This window comes from Dendropsophus ebraccatus, chromosome 13 (assembly GCF_027789765.1).
Source record: "Dendropsophus ebraccatus isolate aDenEbr1 chromosome 13, aDenEbr1.pat, whole genome shotgun sequence".
Classification (NCBI taxonomy): Eukaryota; Metazoa; Chordata; class Amphibia; order Anura; family Hylidae; genus Dendropsophus; species Dendropsophus ebraccatus.
The window spans coordinates 56372298-56393593 of record NC_091466.1 but is presented as its reverse complement, the minus strand read 5'-3'; the positions used below and the strand labels follow the sequence as shown (position 1 = coordinate 56393593).

Sequence of the window (21296 nt, the reverse complement as noted above, 5' to 3'; positions counted from 1 at the left end):
CATGCACTAAGCTGAAGTATCCTACTGTTATGCACGACTATTCTTGAAGGGCCTGGAAAGTCTGCTCAACCCAGTCCTGGCACCTCATACTACCCTACTAGGACGGGAATCCGACACAATAGGGCAAAAGGTGGTCAGATCCGAGTATCTATACTTGAGTTCGAGTATCTTCTTCTTCTGTTCTCCACTACGCTATCCCAGCAGAGTACATTGCTACATGGACAGGGCCCTCAAGGCTTTCTCTACTCTACCCTGCTGCACAACTCTCTTCTACTACCTCTAGCCTGCACCTGCTTGACAAAGCGTACTGCACTGAAGTTATATAAGTAAACCAAGTTATCCTGGTTAGGCAACTGGACTACCAAACCTCAAGCGCAGTGCCCGTTTGTCCAGGGGTGGGTTCCAACACCACTCCTGGCCACTGTGAGAAGTGCCTAAGTGACCCTACACCCATGCAGCGGCCACAACACTGCATCTCACTCCTCATGTATGGATAATTATATGTATCTCTGTAATGTCTATTTTTTGTCTATGTATGTACTCCAGAATTGTAAAGTGCTGCGGAATCTATTGGCGCTATATAAATAAAAATTATTATAGCTACCCCGGTGTACAGCAGAAACAGCACCCCTGACTCTGTACTGGCTGACCAGCTGGTAAGTCAGCAGTCATGGCAACCACCTTACACCTCCATTAGAGAGGGAACCATTACCACTGATTAACAGTATAGACAGAAAGTTGTCAGCCAGTGGCTGTTAAGTGAAGGAGCGCAGCTTCTCATGAATATCTAGGACTGCTGAGTGCACACACATCATTGAGTGCTTGGTGTCCTGGAGAGAAACATTGGGGGAGATTTATCAAACTGGTGTAAAGTGAAACTGGCTCAGTTGCCCCTAGCAACCAATCAGATTCCACCTTTCATTCCTCACAGACTCTTTGGAAAATGAAAGGTGGAATCTGATTGGTTGCTAGGGGCAACTAAGACAATTCTACTTTACACCATTCTTGATAAATGTCCCCATTGATTTAGGGCCTCGGCTGCATGCACCAATGTAAGTAATTGTGGACACTGTCTGTAGCTACTCTCTACTACTCTCAGATAGGGCCGCATATTCCGAGAGACAGGTTCCCTTTATACATTAAAGAAGAAAATGTTCTAAAAATATTCCAAGGTAAATTTTACATGTAGAGTTAAATCTGGAGGGAAAAAAAATAAACTTAAACTAGTAAGAAAGGATTACACATCTACGTGCAAAAAGAAAGGATTTATATATAGATAATGAATCCCCAAACAGGATACAGGGCCTCTCTCAGCTTCTGCTATTGCCAAATATCTGCAGCAGGTGTCTAGATGTGAGTGCTGCCGCGCACGTCTAAGGAAGCCATGCCAAAGGCCGGGTGTGGCCGAGCCTGACAGGAGGTGGAATTCATCAGCCAGGCCTAATCCTGCCCATTGTGCCCAACACCTCGGCATCAGCCTCTGCCCTTCAGAAGTGACAAAGAGAATGAAGGAAAAGTTATGACTGGAAGGAAGTGAGAAGAGGCATAAAACCGGGAAGTACTGTTATTTTCTGGAGTTCAAATGCATAAAAAAACACATTGTTGTGTCATATTAGTGTGCTTCTAAGGCATGTTTTGAAGCATAACTGTAATTTAAAAAGATTTTTAGATAGACATGTCAACTTTGGATCAGTCGGATTCTCAAGGCAGAGACCCCCACGGATCATTGGATATACCCGAAGCCGATCGACTCCCCGGCTCAGCACTCACTCTCACTTATGTCTATGGAGCCTATGACCCACAATGGGAGCCAAGTGTGATCTCCTATAAGTGATAGTAAAACTTAGTGCCTGTCATCATGGCTGCTGCCACTTTAGCTAAGAATTCCATTCCAAGTTCGGGTATCTATGTCTATGAACATGGCAAGACTATACTCTAATGGAGCCGCGTCACAGAGGGGAGGGTTGATCGCCACACTGGGCTTTAAGCTGGGCTAGTGCCTGGGAATAGACCGGCGCTGTGCGGGGGAACGTGCCGGCACCACTCTACGCATGTAAGAATCTTAAAGTGATGTACCTGCTGGTACATTCGCTTTAAAGGGGTATATCCATCTGAGGGGTACTTAAGACCCTATCTAACCGCTAGGAACCCCACCAATCCTGAGAACGGAGATACAGAGGAACAGCTCAGTGGTAAGCACTCCATTCATTCCTATTCTTAGGATCAGCAGGGGTCCCAGTGGTCAGATCCCATGCAATCCCCTGGTTATAGATGCTATAGATAGGGAATAACAAGCTCTGAGAGGAATAACACTTTATTTTTTTTTGCCAACTAATACTGGTAAACATGGGTCAAACTAATAATAAAAGCCATGTGTGCCAGATTTTGGTGTATTGTATTGAAGCCAGCCAGTACACGGGTGTTACGTGTTTCAGCGCCTTGCAAAAAAAGGAATGTGAGTTTTACGAGTTGTAAAAAAACTTTTATTAACCCTTTGCGCCACTTCATTGGTTGTAAAGTAGTGTACGCTGGCCATAAGGTGGTGTAAGGACAAGGACAAGTGACCACTCCTGAAAGCTGCACACCAAATTCTTTATAAAGTGATGCTATCAACACCCCCCTCCCCATTGTTATTTGGGCTCGATAGCTCACAAAAACATTAAAGATAAAAATAAAAAAAGGCAAAGTCCTAACCGTGTACATCTGCATTAGATCCATATGTACATTGTGTAGCAGAATTGCTGAAGTATACGGAGGCACCATGTGGCCACCCAGGGAACAACTTTCAGTAGGTAATACAGTATGTGGGTATATGAAAAATAAAAAAAAGTTTGTAATTTCTTTGTAATTATTTATGAAAATTTATTAAAGCCGAACTATCAGCAGGTTAGACGAATCTAACCTTCTGATAGCCCCCTATAGTGCTGAGGATGCTGAGAAGGAAGGTATGTCTCTTACCTTCCTCCTCGGCGCCAGTCCCAGGCTGTTAATTGGGGTAAACTCTGCTCCGAAACACTGCCGCCCACCCATTCTAATGATAGTCAATGGAGGGGACAGGCCGGATGACGTGGCAATGCTCCTGAGCAGAGTTTACCCCGATTAACAGAGTGGGACCGACGCCAAGGAGGAAGGTAACACATACCTTCCTCCTCAGCGCCCCCCAGCGCTATATAGGGCTATCAGCGGTTAGATTCATCTAACTTGCAGATAGTTTCCCTTTAAATATGTATTGTCTTCTGTCCACAGACCTTTTCCATTAGCTGATTTCTTGGCCACGGGCCGCGATCTGTGCTTCACTGTCACTGTCGTTGTAATTTTCAAATTTTAAATCAACAGTAAATGTGATATAAAGCAAGTTTGCAATTTACATTCATTTTTTTTTTTTTTTTTTTTGTTATCATGCTGTAAAACAAAGCTGTACTTACCAGAAATCCAGGTCCAGTCTCCTGAAGGAAGATTTTTAGTCTTGTGCTGGTTGAAAAAAACAGACTAAACCAAGGAATTCCGCCCAGTACAGAGAGTCACAGCTCAATGCGTCCATCAATCACATGACTGCCTTTTCTGTGAGCGCTCAGATGGCCTGGGATACACGGGACTTCCTGTTTTCTGACTCTTTGAGAAAAGAAAAGTGTCAGAAAACAGGAAGTGCCATGTTTTCCATAACTAAAAAAAATATATACATTCATTATTTTTTATTTTTTTTTTAGTTATGGAAAACATGGCACTTCCTGTTTTCTGACACTTATTTTTTCTCAAAGAGTCAGAAAACAGGAAGTCGTGTGTATCCCATGCCATCTGAGAGCTTACAGAGAAGGCGGTCATGTGATTGATGGACACATTGAGCCGTGAATTCCTTGGTTTAGTCTGTTTTTTTTCAACCAGCACAAGACTAAAAATTTTCCTTCAGAAGACTGGACCTGGATTTCTGGTAAGTATAGCTTTGTTTTACAGCATGATAACAAAAAAAATAAATAATGAATGTAAATTGCAAACTTGCTTTATATCACATCTACTGTTGGTTTAGATTTTGAACGTTATAACGACAGGTACACTTTAAATCCTCACTAGTAATCACATGTGTGGGCAACTATGATGCAGCTAATAATCCGCGAACAATCTCGCTCATTGGTAAGGACAGGCCACGTAAAGCGACCCTAAACCAATACTATAGCTCCTTCATTCTTAGGACCAGTAGGGGGCGCAGCAGTTGAAGCTAATGGATCAGAAAGTGATGCCATATTCTAGCAACAACCTATCACTGTATGTGATAAGAAAACTACTTTATGACTTCCCATCATTTTCATCTTGCTTGTAAAAGACGGCAGGAATTTCATGCATTTATTTTACTACCACTTTCAGTGACCATTTCATAGACGCACCTTTTTTCTTGAGAAGACTATGAAAAATGCCTGAAAAAACACCCACATAGTATACTGCATATATAAAAACCTTTTACAATGGTTTATAATGCACCAAATACATGATAGTCAGATTTTCATGTATCCCCCCCCCCCCCGGACCTACAAAAAACATCTGGCCACAGCGTTTTTTTTGGTGAATAGCACAAAAATGTTTTCTTCATAAAAAAAAAAAACCACACGCTATCGCGGTTTTACATAAGCTGTCACAGAAATCCCATAAAAGTAACCAAGAAAGAAACTCTGTTACTTATTAACTTGACTTTATTCTGGAGAAAATGCTTATAGCAAAGACCCAAGACCATTAAAGGAGTAATCTGAAAAAATATTTCAAAAGTAACTCAGGAACTGTCCAGAGCAGGAAAGGTTTTCTAGGTGGATTTGTTCCTACTCTGGCCAGTTCCTCACATGGACAAAGGTGGCAGCAGAGAGCACTGTGTCAGACAGGAAAGAATACACTTCCTGCAGGGCATACAGCAGCTGATAAGTACTGGAATACTTTATTTTTTATGGAAGTAATTTACAAATCTATAATTTTCTGACACCAGTTTATATAAAATTATTATTTCTTTAATCTGGTGTACGCCTTTAAATTTCCTCCAACTTTGCATTTTTTCAGGCAAGGGTGGGAGGAGATTTTATGACTACGCCTCCCTGGATCGTGGCATAGTCAGCCCTAAATCCCGACCAAGATGGCGCCGGGGCTGTAACATGGTCCTGTCCAAATCCGGAAGTAAGCTACTTCCTGTGGCCAGCGGGACCAGGGAAAGTGGGGTAAGCAGCTTGAATTGGCTACCAGAGTATATTATACATCTATATAACTTTTCATGTGAGGAGGGAATGGGGGGGAACCTTTTTCGCTGTACTACTCCTTTATTATTGCATAATGATCCAAATACTTCCTGAAGTTTGGCACAATATTTGTCAGATGGGTAATTAAACATTAACGATTATCGTGCAAATTTGCATGATAACGATCGAATTCGAACGATAATGGTACGTGTAAACGCAGCGAACGATGGAATGACGAGCAAGAAATCGTTCATTTTGATCTTTTATCTTGTTCTTAAATCGTCGTTCGTAAAAAATTTGCAGATCGTAAACAGTCGTCGCGAAAGTCTGGCAGCCCGCAGCCCGGCCCCCCTGCTCATCCGCAACCCCCTGCGCCGGCTCGATCGACACCCCCGCCGCCCCGATCAGTGCTCCTCTTCAGCACTGATTGGCTGAAGAGGAGCCGTTTGAATTTCCCGGCTCCCCTCTTCAGCCAATCAATGCACTGAAGAGAGGAGCCGGGGATTTCGAACACCTGCTACGCGGAGCAGGTAAGGTATGCTCGTGGCCGGGGCGGCGATTGGAGTGGGATCGGGGGCGACCGGAGCGGTGGCGGTGGGCGGGCGATCGGAGCGGCGGGGGTGGCGATCGGAGCGTCGGGGGATGGCGATCGGGGTGGTGCAGGGGGCTGCGGTTGACCGTCGGGCCGTGCTGCGGATGAGCGGGGGGCCGGGCTGCGGGCGCGTGATCTTAAAACGATCGTAAAATGATTTTTCCGTACAATATATCGTACCGTCTAAACGCTGATCGTTATGAAAAAAAATCGTTACTCCGACATCGTTAATCGTACGATCGGGCCAATTATCGCTCCGTGTAAACCCAGCATTATGGTGCGTTTACACAGAAAGATTATCTGACAGATTATCTGCCAAAGATTTGAAGCCAAAGCCAGGAGTGGATTTGAAAAGAGGAGAAATCTCAGGCTTTTCTTTATGGCCTGATCTCTGTTTATAGTCTGTTCCTGGTTTTGGCTTCAAATCTTTGGCAGATAATCTCTCAGATAATCTTTCTGTGTAAACGCAGCATTAGATGCAGTATCCAATTGGTTGTACAAATAAAAAGGTTAGAATTTGTTTAAAAAAATTCATAATAACCCCCCCCCCATCAGTGGTGCCATAAGTGGCCACATACATTGCTTAACCAGGACCTGCTCCTACTATTGAGAGATTGCAGCCTCCAGTTCACACATGATGTCCAGTGACCCTGCACAGAAACCCAGCATTCCTTTTACAGGTCTATTTAGTGCCAGGTGATAGCAGTTACACTGCTAAAAATGACTGGTGCTTTACTGACCTCTTGTGGCTACTTTGTGCTCTACAGTTTTAGCATTTTCCTAACTATCCATCAGGTAAGTATAAGTTATATATATTTTATTGCCTATTGGTGGCCACTAGTACAAATAAGGGCCATTGTTATTTATAAGGAAGGGGGCAATATAACCTGTGCTATAAGGGCGCTACTACCAGGGACAAGGCAGGTTGCAGAACTAATAATAACGCATAGAGGTAGATTGATGGCAGAGAAAGGAGGGTTCTCAGAAACAGAATTAGGTGTGGAGAGACCCTTCCCCATTCTGGAAAGTCGTTAAAGTCCATTGTCCCGTTTATTCGTGCTAAATCATGGTAGTGTGACAATAACAATGACTTCACTCTGTGGAAGATCTGACTTCCATTGGCTATAATGGAGCCAATGTGATTAAAGGAGAAGTCCGGCGAAATTTTTTATGAAAGTATTGTATTGCCCCCCAAAAGTTATACAAATCACCAATATACACTTATTACGGGAAATGCACATAAAGAGCTTTTTTCCTGCACTTACTACTGCATCAAGGCTTCACTTCCTGGATAACATGGTGATGTCACTTCCTGGATAACATGGTGATGTCACGGCCCGACTCCCAGAGCTGTGCGGGCTGTGGCTGCTGGAGAGGATGATGGCAGGGGGACACTAAGGGACACAGGGCACTTGAAGGACACTGAGCATCCCTCTGCCATCATCCTCTCCAGCAGCCACAGCTCTGGGAGTCGGGCCGTGACATCACCATGTTATCCAGGAAGTGACATCACCATGTTATCCAGGAAGTGAAGCCTTGATGCAGTAGTAAGTGCAGGGAAAAAAAAGCACTTTATGTACATTTCCTGTAATAAGTGTATATTGGTGATTTGTATAAATAAAAACTTTCGGCGGACTTCTCCTTTAACAATCAGGGAGTCAGGCACACTGCTACACACTTCTCCTGGCTATAGCTCAGGATTGCAAGGGGTTTCAGGAGTAAGACCCACTGGGATCCTTTTGTCTGACATGTCAAAATTTGGAACATGTAGGATTTTGCACTTAATAGCTGAATTATGCACTAAAAAAAAATATTCAAGGATATACTGTCTAGATCTCCAGTCCACAGCCCGTGTTCTGGTACCATCTCAGCCTTAGCTCCTGGATGTGAGAGGAGAAACAAATTGTGATCCAGGGCAGGGCATGGATGTAGGTCAGAGGCTTTTTCCCAACAGAGATTAACCCTCAAGGTAACATACCACTATTATTATTGTACAAGGGCTTATGCTGTCTGGAATCTAATTTCTGTCTCTACCAGGATGGCCTTGTAAACCTTACACAGGACATGATATCATGAGAACAAGAGTAGTGAATGCTTCCTGCAGGCCTAACACATAAACAGTGAAGCCACATTATTATGACCACCTGCTTATCACCACCATGTGCAGAGCAGACAGCAGCGGAGTGACTCAATAAGGTCCTGGGAAGTTGTCACAGGTATCTGGAGCCATGCTGACAGCAGAACCTCACACAGCTGCTGAAGGGGGCGCTGGAGCAAACATGACGATCATGGAGGTGGTCCTACAGATGTTTAATTGGGTTAAAGGGAATTGGAGGTGTAGCATAGTACTAGGTGGTCTTGGTCATGCTCATCATATTAGACATTTGTAGCCATGTTACAGTTCCCTAACCCCGCAGGCAAGACAACTATCATGTATGGGTGTACTTGATTGGCAAGAATGGACATATATATACCCAGATCACGTGAGCGCCTCCATGTGGATGAGAGGCCCAGAAAATGCCACGAGAAAATTCCCCAGACCATGTCACTGCCACCACCAACTTGCTTTCTTTCAGCAAAGGCTGCAGGGTGTTTGTCTCTCCTGACACGCCAACGTCCATTCATTCAATGAAGCAGAAAACGGGACATTCCACAGACGAGGGCCTGTTTCGCGCAGCCAGCGCTTCTACCGTACTATTAGGCTTGTAGAAGCGCTGGTTGCGTGAAACAGGCAGTCACCTCTGGAACGCCCCTACAATCGTTTTGTCTCCCACAAGTGTTGATCTTTGTTGGAGGGTGAATAATGTTCATGTCTGTATCTTTCCCTGCTGGCCAGCAAAACCTCTATCCACTGTTATTTTTACAGACAGACAAGTGCAGTATTTCCCACCAAGACACACATCCACCAGCATACAGACAGCATCACAACTGACCAGGGGTAACCTGAGGGGAGGGGGTGCTGGGTTATATAGAGCACTGCCCTGATTACTGCCAGGTGAGGCTGAGCTGGAGCCATGCAGCTATAGGCTATGTTCACACGTTTTTTCAGCTCCATTTAAAATAACGTCCGTCATTTTGAGTCTTAAATAACGGACGTCATTTAGCTGTCTAGCCTTCCCTTAGTGCAATGACGGCTGTTGGTACATTATACTTGTTTGGGTTTACTAATTGGCCTGTGGGTGCGGCTTAATTGAAAAGTCCATTGAATTTTAGAGTAAAAACGGAGAAAGGACAGTGAAAAAAGAAAAACTGTGTGTGAAAAACTAAGAAAAAAACATCCGCTGTTTGCAAAAGACGTCCGAAAATAATTGTCATGATCATTCTTTTGACGTCCACGGTGATAACGTCCATTATTCAATACATTGTATGCATTGGACGCCAAGCTTTCCATTGACTTCCATGCTTTGCATTGTAGTTAGTTAAATCGCGGCAATAATGGACATTTTTTTTAAATAGCAAAAGCGGACGCCTTTTTTTTCTATTTTTGATGTTGTGTGAACATATCCTTGTTTTTTCCTGTTTATTTTATTCCTGTTTTTCTATGCTATTTATTTTGACAAAATGTATTAGGATTGTATCCTGTGTAAGAAAAGGATAAGTTTGTAACTAGAGATGAGCGAACCTCGAGCATGCTCAAGTCCATCCGAACCTGAACGTTCGGCATTTGATTAGCGGTGGCTGCTGAACTTGGATAAAGCCCTAAGGCTATGTGGAAAACATGGATATAGTCATTGGCTGTATCCATGTTTTCCAGACAACCTTAGAGCTTTATCCAAGTTCAGCAGCCCCAGCTAATCAAATGCCGAACGTTCGGATGGACTCAAACCCGAACCCGGTTCGCTCATCTCTATTTCTAACACTTTTATGTTTAAATATTAAAGCATGTGTGTATTGCTTTAAGGGTACAAACCCACACACCGTATACACAGCAGATACGCAACAAATACGCAGCAAATACGCAGCAGATTTGTTGGTACAGATTTGATGCTGTGTTCAGTTATTTAGATATAATCTGCTGCGTTTTTGCTGCGTATTTGCTGCGTATCGCAGCAGTAAATACGCTGCTTATACGGTGTGTGGGTTTATACCCTAAGAGTGTAGCATTTTGGGTAAATTTTGTATACAAAGACACCTGGAACCCCTAGGTTTGGGGAGAGTCTGGCTCAGAGTATATGAGCTGGGAAAGCAGGGTGCTGCTTGATACTTAGGGTACCATTACATAAAGCGATTTTTCGACGATCAACGATTAACAATAACTGATCTCAAACGACTGCTGAGGCAAATGACCTGAAATCGTTCACCCAATTACACGCAACGATGATCGTTACTTATGATCGTTCTTGCGGTCGTCTTGTCGTCACTATTGTGTTCGTCACTATTGAACGACGTCTTATTCCATGCGAACTATTTACGATAAAAATAGGTCCAAATTCTATCAAACGACTATTTCTCGTTGGTCGTTTAGTCGTTGTCTGCTATTACACTAAATGATTATTGTTCAAATCTGAACGATCTAACGATTTTTCGAACGATAATCGTCCCATGTAATAGGGCCCTAAGGAAGCTGCAACAAACCCTGAACTGCTGATTATTTGTTTTGTTATTTTGGACAAAATAAAGACATTTAAAAATTAAAACTTTTTTTTTGCTATGATATCACTTCCTTTTGTGACTTCAAGAAATCCAACATCTCAACAATCGGTGATTGTCTTCACAATACATGACCATTCTCCAGATATGGCGAGTGCCGCCTGATCACTTCTCTACACTCTACGATCCATGCTTTACTGGGGCTGAGCTGGCCGCACCTTGCACTGTTTTATACGCTGCACTGATTACCAACAAAAGATGGTTAAGACTGTTTCGGGAACCTCTTTCCCAAGATACCTCAATGTTTAGAACCTGTCTAATATATTCTGGTTGGAGTGAAGGGTGTAGTCCCAGTTCATCCACTTCATCTGGTAATGAAGGACTGTCAGTCAGGGCACAGACAGACGTGCTAAAGCCTGTGAGAGCAAGGATGTCATTCATGATTAGAGATGAGCGAACCGGGTTCGGGTTCGAGTCAATCCGAACCCGAACGTTCGGTATTTGATTAGCGGGGGCTGCTAAACTTGGAAAACATGGATACAGCCAATGACTATATCCATGATTTCCACATAGCCCTAGGGCTTTATCCAACTTCAGCAGTCACCGCTAATCAAATGCCGAAAGTTCGGGTTCGGATCGACTCGAGCATGCTCAAGGTTCGCTCATCTCTATTAAAAGGGTATTCCAGCCAGAAGCATTGATAACCTACCCACTAGGATACATGATTGACTGGTGGAGGTGTTACAGATTTGAAGAATGAGAGCCCCCAACCATCGCCTCAATTTAACGTATACTGTCTACAATGCATGAAGGCAGTATCACTTATTCCCCATTCCTCTGCATAGAGTTCTATGGACAGCATGTAACTTGTTCCTCAGTGATGAAATAAAACTCATTCTAGGAATGAACTGAGAGTACTTATACAGTTGTTGAGTCTGGTCATTTTAACCCCTACCGATCACTAGAACGAGTAGGGAGAAACACTTACTACAGCAAATGTACTTCATAGATTTATTGGCACCACTGAATAATAAGTAAATCGTGTAATCTTCTGAATTTAAGTGGTTAGTGAAAATTCTTAAAGGCAAAATCTGCTGTTACTGTGAGTGGGAAGCTAACAAGGGTTATATTAGAGGACTAGGTTTCAGTGTTTGGGTAGGCCTCTTATTTCCAGACACGGGTAACATTACGACATGTATAGACAATTGTATGCATCCAACCTTATGATGCAGGTCCTTTCCTGTTCCAGCATGATCGTGGTTAGAACTAAGAGTCTTAACCTCCACCCCACAGAACACTATTAGGATGAATTGGAAACCAGTTCTTCTTGTCCAACATTAGCGCCTGACCTCACCAATAATATACAGTGGTTCCTCAAGTTACAATACCTGCAGGTTACAGTATTTTCAACCTACAATGGTATTATAACTTGAAACCTGAAAACATACAGTGCTACAGACAGTCCGGAGTCGTGGTATAGGTCATTGGCTTGAAACATTAAACATCTGCCTTAAGGCCATATTCCACGGAGCGATTATTGGCCGTAATCGTCCGATAATCGTCCATTGGAATAGAGGGCAACGATCAGCCGACATCGTTCATGTTGGCTGATCGTTGCGTCACTTGTCTTTCAAACATGTTGAAAAACAAGCGACTGATATAGCAGCGATCTGCTGCCATCGCTCCGTGGAACAGGGGCGGCGGCAGCAGTCCACCTCTATCCCCTATGGGCTGCCAGGACGATCTAGCGATCACCCAGGAAGCTTCCCCCCCCGTACTCACCCCCTCGCTGCAGACACATAGAATAATGGCGGCAGCGAGGGGGCATCGCCCTGTGGAATAGGGGCTTTACTAAAGCGCATAAACTGACTGGACCTTTAGTAGCGCCCCCTACAGGAGCAGATGACACTACATGTTCTGTGCCTGTGCCAGGGGGAGCTGCTTTCTTGGACACCACTGATGTCTTTGCCTCTGTATTTCAGCCAGGGAAGTCCTATTGGGTGTGCTGGGCAATTCTATTTCTATGTCATAGAAACACAATGCTTATTCTAGCAATTGGGTGTGGTCTTTACACCCAGACCCTGACGGATCAAAACTTTTAACACATCTTTAGGACACATAAATATTGCTAAAGGACAATGAAGTTTTAATAGTTAATTTGAAATGCAAAGGTGCCCATATACCCTTAAGTCAGCAAAACCCGATAAAATGGGACCCCCCCCCCCCCCCAGAAAACAATAGTATTGTGACCCTTCCTATTGTCTACACGGATATCTGTATTTGGTCACAGTATACCATCTAGGGATAGTAAGGATTTTTAGGGACAGGTTCCCATGCGAGTGGGTATCACTATCTCATGATGCTATCTCCTGTATGTGAATTTACCATGGTAATATGTATAAAAAGTTTGGCTATATTACACCTGTGTGAAGCAGCCTTAGGTTATGTTCCCACACAGTATGTTTACCTGCTTATTGAGCAATTAAAAAAAAAAAAAAAAAAAAAAAAAAAACGGCCGATGTCTGAGATGTTCACCGGGCCGATACTGTAGTATAAACTGGATTAACATCACTTCTTTTTAATTGGAATGCAACACATTTAGGTGTGTCCACGGCCAGGAGCCTGCTTTACACTGTGAGCACAGGCTATCTTGTACAGCCGCTGTTCACTGAACTGCAGCCACACAAAATAGAATTGTGAATTATTTTGTGCAGTCGCAAAGAACACCGGCCGCAGTGTATACACTATGGCCGTTGTTTCATACACTGAAATGTAATAGCACTGTCAATAAACAGCGGCCATTCTTGCACCCTACAACAGCGGGCGTTGTTTACTGCACAGATACAGCATGTGAATGTGACCTTAATCTGTATTTACCTTTGGTAAATGTTGTACAGGTATATACGCCCCTTTCATTAGTATATATGTATATAATAAAACTACTAGTCTGTTTGGGGAGGTTGCCATGCGAATCTGTTCTCCCACGCTTCTTTTCTTGAAGCAATGGATATTTTCTGTTCTTCCATAAAACCCCACTCAAAGCTTATATTAATCCTATATATAGGAACCACCATCTCAGCTGTGAATCCTTGAAGTACCTTCAGTGTTATTATTGGTGAACTTGACACCCCTAGGCACCTCCCCTAATATACCCATCTGAAAAACAACTTTACTTTTTTCTTCCTGCTCCTATGCGATACCTGCTTCCCACAAGTAGAGATGAGCAAATTTACAGTAATAATGAAGTGAAGCACTTCAATTATCTCTGCAATCCGCTCATCAGCCGGCTGCCTCATAACTCACTGCCACTCCTTCCTGAGTGCTAGGAAAAGCTTGATCCAGTCTTGGGATACTTCTCCCATAGCTCACCAACAATGGAGCTGGAAGACCTGCAGGACCTTCAGTGATGTCAGTCATGTGACTCCCTGTAAAGACTGTAAGTGGGGACAACCTATTAAATTTGTGTGTCTGTATGTAGCAAAGCGGTTTGTATATGGTGATGTAGCAGAGGTGTGTGTCTGTATATTGGTAGCACTGTGGGTATGTTTATATAACACAGGTGTGTGTGTTTTGATATAGCAGAGCTGGGTGTGTATTGTGCATGTGTGGGTATAAAGTACTGTCATGGAGAGTGGACCTGTCATTTCATTATACTTTCACTCCTTTACCAGGGAACTTTATTATCTTTTCCCTTGTTTTCAGTTGTCTAAACCAGGGTTGCAGCTTATCGAGGGGGGAAAAAAGGTAACTTTTTTTAATAACTAAGAAAATCACGTTGATTGTTTATGATGAAAGAAGAAAACAAATCATGCAGAAACACAAAAGGCATTATAGAATGGTGCACAGAGGTGCTGTATTTGTTTTGCTCTATGGTTAACAAAATTGTGTACAAACTTGTGTTACAACATGTCCAAGTGAGACTAGGTTCTGTCATACAAAAACAACAAAAAAGAGAACCTAAGACGGTGCTTCATGTAAAATAACTAAAAATAAAAAACACACAAGCAACCTAAAGTTAAAGTAAAAATACATTTACAGTGCAATATTAAAATAGCTTCTGTTTATATCAAAACGTCACACAAAGGAAATACTGCCCTCCGCCCTGCCGGATAGCATTGCTTAGCAGTGCCGTTGGGTGGCTGGACAGGGGGTGGTTATATGTAAGAAGAGCTTCATAGGACCGTGCCAATAGGGGGGAAAAGACTGTGGCAGTTTCACTAGAGATCGCGCTCGTCCAGTTTTGGTTTCTTCTCAGTTTGACGCGACAATGCCGACTAAGGTCCGGTCTGACAGCGGAAATGCCTAAGACTGGTGCTCTGTCCTTATAGCCCATGCAGGGCCCAGCTGGGTCATTGAACAATCTCAAAGTAGTGCAAAATTGCAAGGATGTGTTGTGGCATAAAAATGTATCCTGTATACAGAGCCATTCCGATGATTGAGATCAACATGGAGTCTGAGGATTACTGGTTAAGAAATTTAATTTAAGTCTGAGGTTATGAAAGCGAGACAAAATACACTCTTAAAACCTGGGATAAAATGATTTCAAGGGGTTGTCCAGAGACTCCAGAAAACATGGAGTATTTCTACCAGACATTACGGAACTCTTGTCCTCGGGTTGGATGTGGTTTGCAGCTCAGAACCACTGAAGTGAATGGGTCTAAATTATAATACCACACACAACCTGAGGACAGGACGCCTGTTTTGCATTAAAGTAGCTATGCTTTTTCTAATCCTGCACAACCTCTTTAAGACCTAATAATCTATCCTCAGGAAAGGCCAACGATATTAGACCAATGGAGTTGCAGCTCTTGGTGAGGAGAGAGAACCGCACACTCAGTTGTCCCATTCACATAAAGGGTTACTTTCAAGTTTTTTCAACTTCCTCAGTGCTTCTCCCCACCTCCTCTAGTTAGTGACAGCATAACGCTGAAGTAACTCAAGTAGCTGCTAGTAACTGTACAAGCACGGACGCCTCACCACCTTCTATCCACTGATAGGCTGGGGTGCAGTGCCAAAAGTACTGAAGACATAACCTGAAAATACCAAGCAACAGTCAATCAAAATGTTATACACAGTTGCTATAGAGGGGATCCTAACCCAGATAGGGCAGCAGTCTTTATTTACAATATGACAAACCCTGTCAGGGCTTCCACACTAACCCGGATCTTCTGGCATCCCTTGTGATCAGAACTTTGTTTTTGACAGATACCCTTTAACATCATTTAGAAATATGCTTTACGGCAAGGTCATAAACATAAGAGACTAGAGCTAACCCGATTCACATGGTCACACTGAGCATGGATCAATAAAAGGCTATAAAAGATCCCTCTATATAGTGGTCCATAAAAAGTTGATTCAAACCATAGTGCATTCCCTTTATCACTGCACTACTCTAGTATCAGTCAGCTATTGTGTCATCACCAGGTTCACTATCAATAGTAGTGATGTAGCAACCACATTGCTATCTTAGGGCCCTATTCCACCGGGCGATTATCGTTCGCATAATCGTTAACGATTAACAATCTCAAACTACCGCTATTGCGAAAGACCTGAAAACATTCACTCATTTCCATGGAACGATAATCGTTACTTATGATTGTATTTGCGATCGTTTTTTCTTTGCTATTGCGTTCGTATCTACTGTGAACGACTGAACTTATTCAATGCGAACGATTTGCGAATGTTTTGCGAATAGGTCCAGGTCCAATAGGTCCAGGTCTTATAAAGCGATCAACTATTTCTCGTTTGGTCGTTAATCGTTAACTGCATTTCAAACTAACGATTATTGTTTAGATTCGAACGATTTAACGATAATCTGAATGATAATCGTCCGGTGGAATAGGGCCCTTAGACCATACAGACACAAGTCGCCCGTAGGTTTAAAGCAGTCATACACATTAGCTTTTGGTATCTATCCATGTGCATGAATGAGTTCATGTAATAGGGCCAGTTCACACTATGGATTCGGCGCGGAAATTCCACCTAGAACCTCCATTTGTGGACTCCTCCTGCTATGTCTTTGAATGGGAGGGCTTGTGGGCCTCCAGGCCTCTCCACTCAAAGAACTGATATGTCAATTCTTGGAGAGTGGAGGTGCACAAGCCCTTTAATTCAAAGACATAACAGGAGGGATTCGGCGCAGAGTCCGCGGACGGAGGTTCCCGGTGGAATCGCCACGCAGCATCTGTAGTGGGAAAGGACCCTTACCCTCCTGGCATGGAGAGAGGAGGTTAAGGCTGGGTTCACTCTGCATTTGTGCAATCCATTTCTTTTGTCCGTTGCAAAAAAAAAAAAAACACTGATGCATTTGTGTGCATCCATTTTTCCATTGGTGCACCCTTAATTTTAGTGTACACAAAAACATGGTTAACCACATCTAGAGGAAAAAAATGGATGCATTTTGATTGATTTTTATAATGAAAGTCAATAGACAGGTCAAAACGGATGCACATAAATGCATCCTTTTTTTCCATAAAACGGAAGGAAAAAAACTGATTGCAAAAATGCAGTCTGAACCCAGCCAAAGCCGCAGCTAGACAAAACTGTTGATGGTTTATCTTACAGAGACCAAATAAGCAGCGGGCAATTAAAATTTACATCCTTCAAGGGACTGGTGGAGAACCACAAACACGTGAAACACGTCATATTCAGCCTTAAAAAAGGTAACCCGCTATCAAAAGTTATCTACAGCCCATAGCTAGCAGATCATTAGAGGCCTAAAGGCCCTATTCCACGTGCCTTCTAGAGGAGCTCTCAGCGCTCGTTTGCTCCTCCTTCCCAGCTCGCTGACATGGGGGGGGGGGGGGGGGGGGGGGGGGGCTGCCCGGGTGATCGCTGATCGTCCGGGCAGCCCATAGGATACAGCAGCGTCTGCTGCAGATGCTCCTATTCAACGGAGCGCTGGCAGCAGACCGCTGCTATATCAGTCGCTTGTTTTTCAACATGTTGAAAAACAAGCGACTGCAACGATCAGCCGACATGAACGATGTCAGCTGATCGTTGCACTCTATTCCACGGGACGATTATCGTTCGTAGCGGCCGATATCGGCCAGATACGGACGATAATCGTTCCGTGGAATAGGGCCTTAAGTAATGGAACAGCCACTGGTTATAAAAACAGCGTTGATATGTCTATAGGAATGAATAAGAGCACATGCTTTACTCAAACAAAAGCTTAGTAGGCTTTTCGGCCTATCCCTGCAGTACAGGTTGTCATTCTTTTAAAGATTACTGTCATATACTGGTGTAAAGTCTACTGTATACTATACACACTAGAGACCTGATGAAAGGCAAAACCTGTAAATGTCAGAAGGAAAGCCACTCCTTACAGGAAATAGTGACAGCAGCGCAGAGTGAAAGAACGGCCTCCCCCACACTCCACAGAAACCAGCACAGTGAGGTACAGACTGCACAGGACTCTGTATGGGACAATGGAAATTCTCCTGAGAGACGTCATGTCAGCTAATCCTACAGGAGATCTCTAGATACAGCATGTATATACAGCTTGTCTACAAGGCATTACCATATGCGAGATCAGTGTGATATAGATCTATGTACGGTTATCTGTATAATCTATGTATGGCTGTCTATGATATAGATATATGTATGTGTGACTATCTGCATAAGCCCTAAGGCCTGATGGGAGGGGAGACAGCAAGGAATACGTATAGTTATAAAACCTGACTGACAAACCTCAGGTAACAATAGCAGCAAGTATAAAGTAAGCATACTTACTTTATGTAGGGGTCCCTACATACAGCTGGGGGGATACCGACACCGTCCTACCACACCTGGGGGGATACCGACACCGTCCTACCACACCCGGGGGGATACCGACACCGTCCTACCACGCCTGGGGGGGGATACCGACACCGTCCTACCACGCCTGGGGGGGGATACCGACACCGTCCTACCACACCCGGGGGGATACCGACACCGTCCTACCACACCCGGGGGGATACCGACACCGTCCTACCACACCCGGGGGGATACCGACACCGTCCTACCACACCCGGGGGGATACCGACACCGTCCTACCACACCCGGGGGGATACCGACACCGTCCTACCACACCCGGGGGGATACCGACACCGTCCTACCACACCCGGGGGGATACCGACACCGTCCTACCACACCCGGGGGGATACCGACACCGTCCTACCACACCCGGGGGGATACCGACACCGTCCTACCACACCTGGGGGGATACCGACACCGTCCTACCACACCTGGGGGGATACCGACACCGTCCTACCACAGATGGGGGGGGATATACTGACAGTCCTACCACAGATGGGGGGGATATACTGACAGTCCTACCACAGATGGGGGGGATATACTGACAGTCCTACCACAGATGGGGGGGGATATACTGACAGTCCTACCACAGATGGGGGGGATATACTGACAGTCCTACCACAGATGGGGGGGATATACTGACAGTCCTACCACAGATGGGGGGGATATACTGACAGTCCTACCACAGATGGGGGGGATATACTGACAGTCCTACCACAGATGGGGGGGATATACTGACAGTCCTACCACAGATGGGGGGGATATACTGACAGTCCTACCACAGATGGGGGGGATATACTGACAGTCCTACCACAGATGGGGGGGATATACTGACAGTCCTACCACAGATGGGGGGGATATACTGACAGTCCTACCACAGATGGGGGGGATATACTGACAGTCCTACCACAGATGGGGGGGATATACTGACAGTCCTACCACAGATGGGGGGGATATACTGACAGTCCTACCACAGATGGGGGGGATATACTGACAAAGTCCTACCACAGCTGGGGGGTACTGACACAGTCCTACCACAGCTGGGGGGGGGGTACTGACACAGTCCTACCACAGATGGGGGGTACTGACACCCTCCTACCACAGCTGGGGGGGATACTGACACAGTCCTACCACAGCTGGGGGGGATACTGACACAGTCCTACCACAGCTGGGGGGGGGGGGTACTGACACAGTCCTACCACAGCTGGGGGGGGGGGGTACTGACACAGTCCTACCACAGCTGGGGGGGGGGGGTACTGACACAGTCCTACCACAGCTGGGGGGGGGGGGGTACTGACACAGTCCTACCACAGCTGGGGGGGATACTGACACAGTCCTACCACAGCTGGGGGGGGGGGGGTACTGACAGTCCTACCACAGATGGGGGGGGTACTGACACCCTCCTACCACAGCTAGGGGGTACTGACAGTCCTACCACAGCTGGGGGGGGGGGGGTACTGACGTGACCCTGGCCTGGGTGCCTATCATCCTCCTGTAGCCATGTATTCCTATTCTGAAGCCCCTGCTGTGACCCTAGCCGGATCCCGCCATAGCTGCAGGGCAGGACACGTGCGGGGCCCCCGGCTGCCTCTAGTAAATGGGATTCCCAGCAGGATGTCCGCCCTGCCCCGCTGACACCCAGGATCCCAGTATATCAGCATCAGCCCCCGGACACCTCACATCCCTCCGCCCGGGCCCATGCTGCTAGCTGTACTCTTACAAGCTGTCATATAGAGCGGAAGGATACTGAAGATAGTTCTCTCCCACGGCTCCAGCATGTAGAGCGCGGTCACCAGCAGGTACTGGTAATACAGCCACGACATATGCTTCCAGGCGCGGCCCAAAGAGCCCTGACCGTCAGCCTCACAGGACACCTTCATCCTCTCACACACACGGGCGGACAGCTCCGGTACACGACCTGACAGATGGCGGCGGACCCCGGCACTGAGCGGCAGCCTCCGCCTCACCCGCTCCTACTAAGTCCGCTGACGTAACAGTCGCCAGAGCGCGAGATCCTGTGACGTATGGCCACGCCCCTTCCCTCGGGCACGAGAACGATGGAAAAGTAAACTCTTGCGGTCACATGATGATTGGCCGAGGTCATGTGACGCCGGGTCAGTGAGTGCGGTGGGCGGGGCGTCGTGTATGAGGTGAGGTTTGTTGTCACTGCAGAGGGGGCCGGTGGCGGCTGCTGTCAGGTGACGGTGTCCTTTTATTTACACATTTAGAAAACTAGGTCACACAAGGAAAAGAAAACTACTTTGTTGCAGTGAAGTAATCCCATGGCTGCTGGTTACCTGACACTTTCCTGTCATACTTGTCTTCTATTTCCTTTATAAAACTGATCAAACAGACTATAAGAAAAGCTGTCCGTGTTGCTAATAGCAATGATCAGAGCAGTGTGTTTTTATGTTTCTTTAATAAAGTTATATAACTTTGTAATAGGTCAGGTATGCAGCACTAGCCTTCTGTTACTGCAGCCCTGCCTTACTGTTGTCACTTACTGTAAAAAAAAAAAATAAATAAATAATTTTCCTTAAAGGGGAACTATCAGCAGGCTAGATGAATGTAACCTGCTCATAGCCCCCTATAGCACACAGAGCACTGAGGTTGAAGGTGTGTCTCTTATTTTCATCCTCATCCCCATTTAATGTAGTGTTCTGTATGGTAAGGCCGTTTGGAGCTCTGTTCCTCCCCCAGAGACAATGTAGGGGGGGGGGGGGGTGCATATCAGTGCCCTGGGGGCCGAGCACTGTTCCTAGCTGCTTTACCAGTGATAGGGGACACCAGCCTGTATAAGGCATGGTGTCTTGGACTGATGGGGCGGTGGTGAGTGTAAGGGGTTAATGGTCTGGGAAGGGGGCATGGCTGGGATGGCTGCACATGGGGAAGTTCCGGTGGTAACTGGGAGAGGAACAGTTGCCAGGAAAAGGCAGGCTATGGGTGGAGGCAAGGATATATAAGCCCGGGTAAGGGGCGGGCTTACCCTCTTTCTGCTTGGCCACCACAGGAGTTTGTCCCTCCCTCCCTCCCTACGTTTTTACACTCAGTTGCGTGGGTATGTTTGTGTATTAGGTTGGTTTGGTGCTTAAGTCTGAAACGTTTTC

The 21296-nt window shown here is 45.3% G+C and overlaps 2 protein-coding genes across 9 annotated transcripts in view; both read right to left on the bottom strand.

Annotated features, from left to right (window-relative positions):
• LOC138770350 (neutral alpha-glucosidase C-like) overlaps positions 1-21296 on the bottom strand; it is a 93166-nt gene that overhangs the window by 16873 nt on the left and 54997 nt on the right. The window lies entirely within an intron of this gene.
• Positions 14221-20224, bottom strand: SPTSSA (serine palmitoyltransferase small subunit A). The gene is made up of 2 exons (XM_069949416.1): positions 19937-20224; positions 14221-14845 (listed from the first exon to the last, which is right to left on the bottom strand). The coding sequence occupies exons 1-2, from the start codon at positions 20067-20069 to the stop codon at positions 14742-14744; spliced, it is 237 nt and encodes a 78-aa protein (XP_069805517.1). The 5' UTR covers positions 20070-20224; the 3' UTR covers positions 14221-14741.

Bases quoted from the DNA above. Each gene is read 5' to 3' on its own strand.
- SPTSSA (XM_069949416.1), bottom strand. From the start codon at position 20,069: ATGAAGGTGTCCTGTGAGGCTGACGGTCAGGGCTCTTTGGGCCGCGCC. The intron at 14,846-19,936 runs GTATCCTTCCGC...AGTAATCCTCAG, and splicing joins GTGGGAGAGAACTATCTTCA to ACTCCATGTTGATCTCAATC.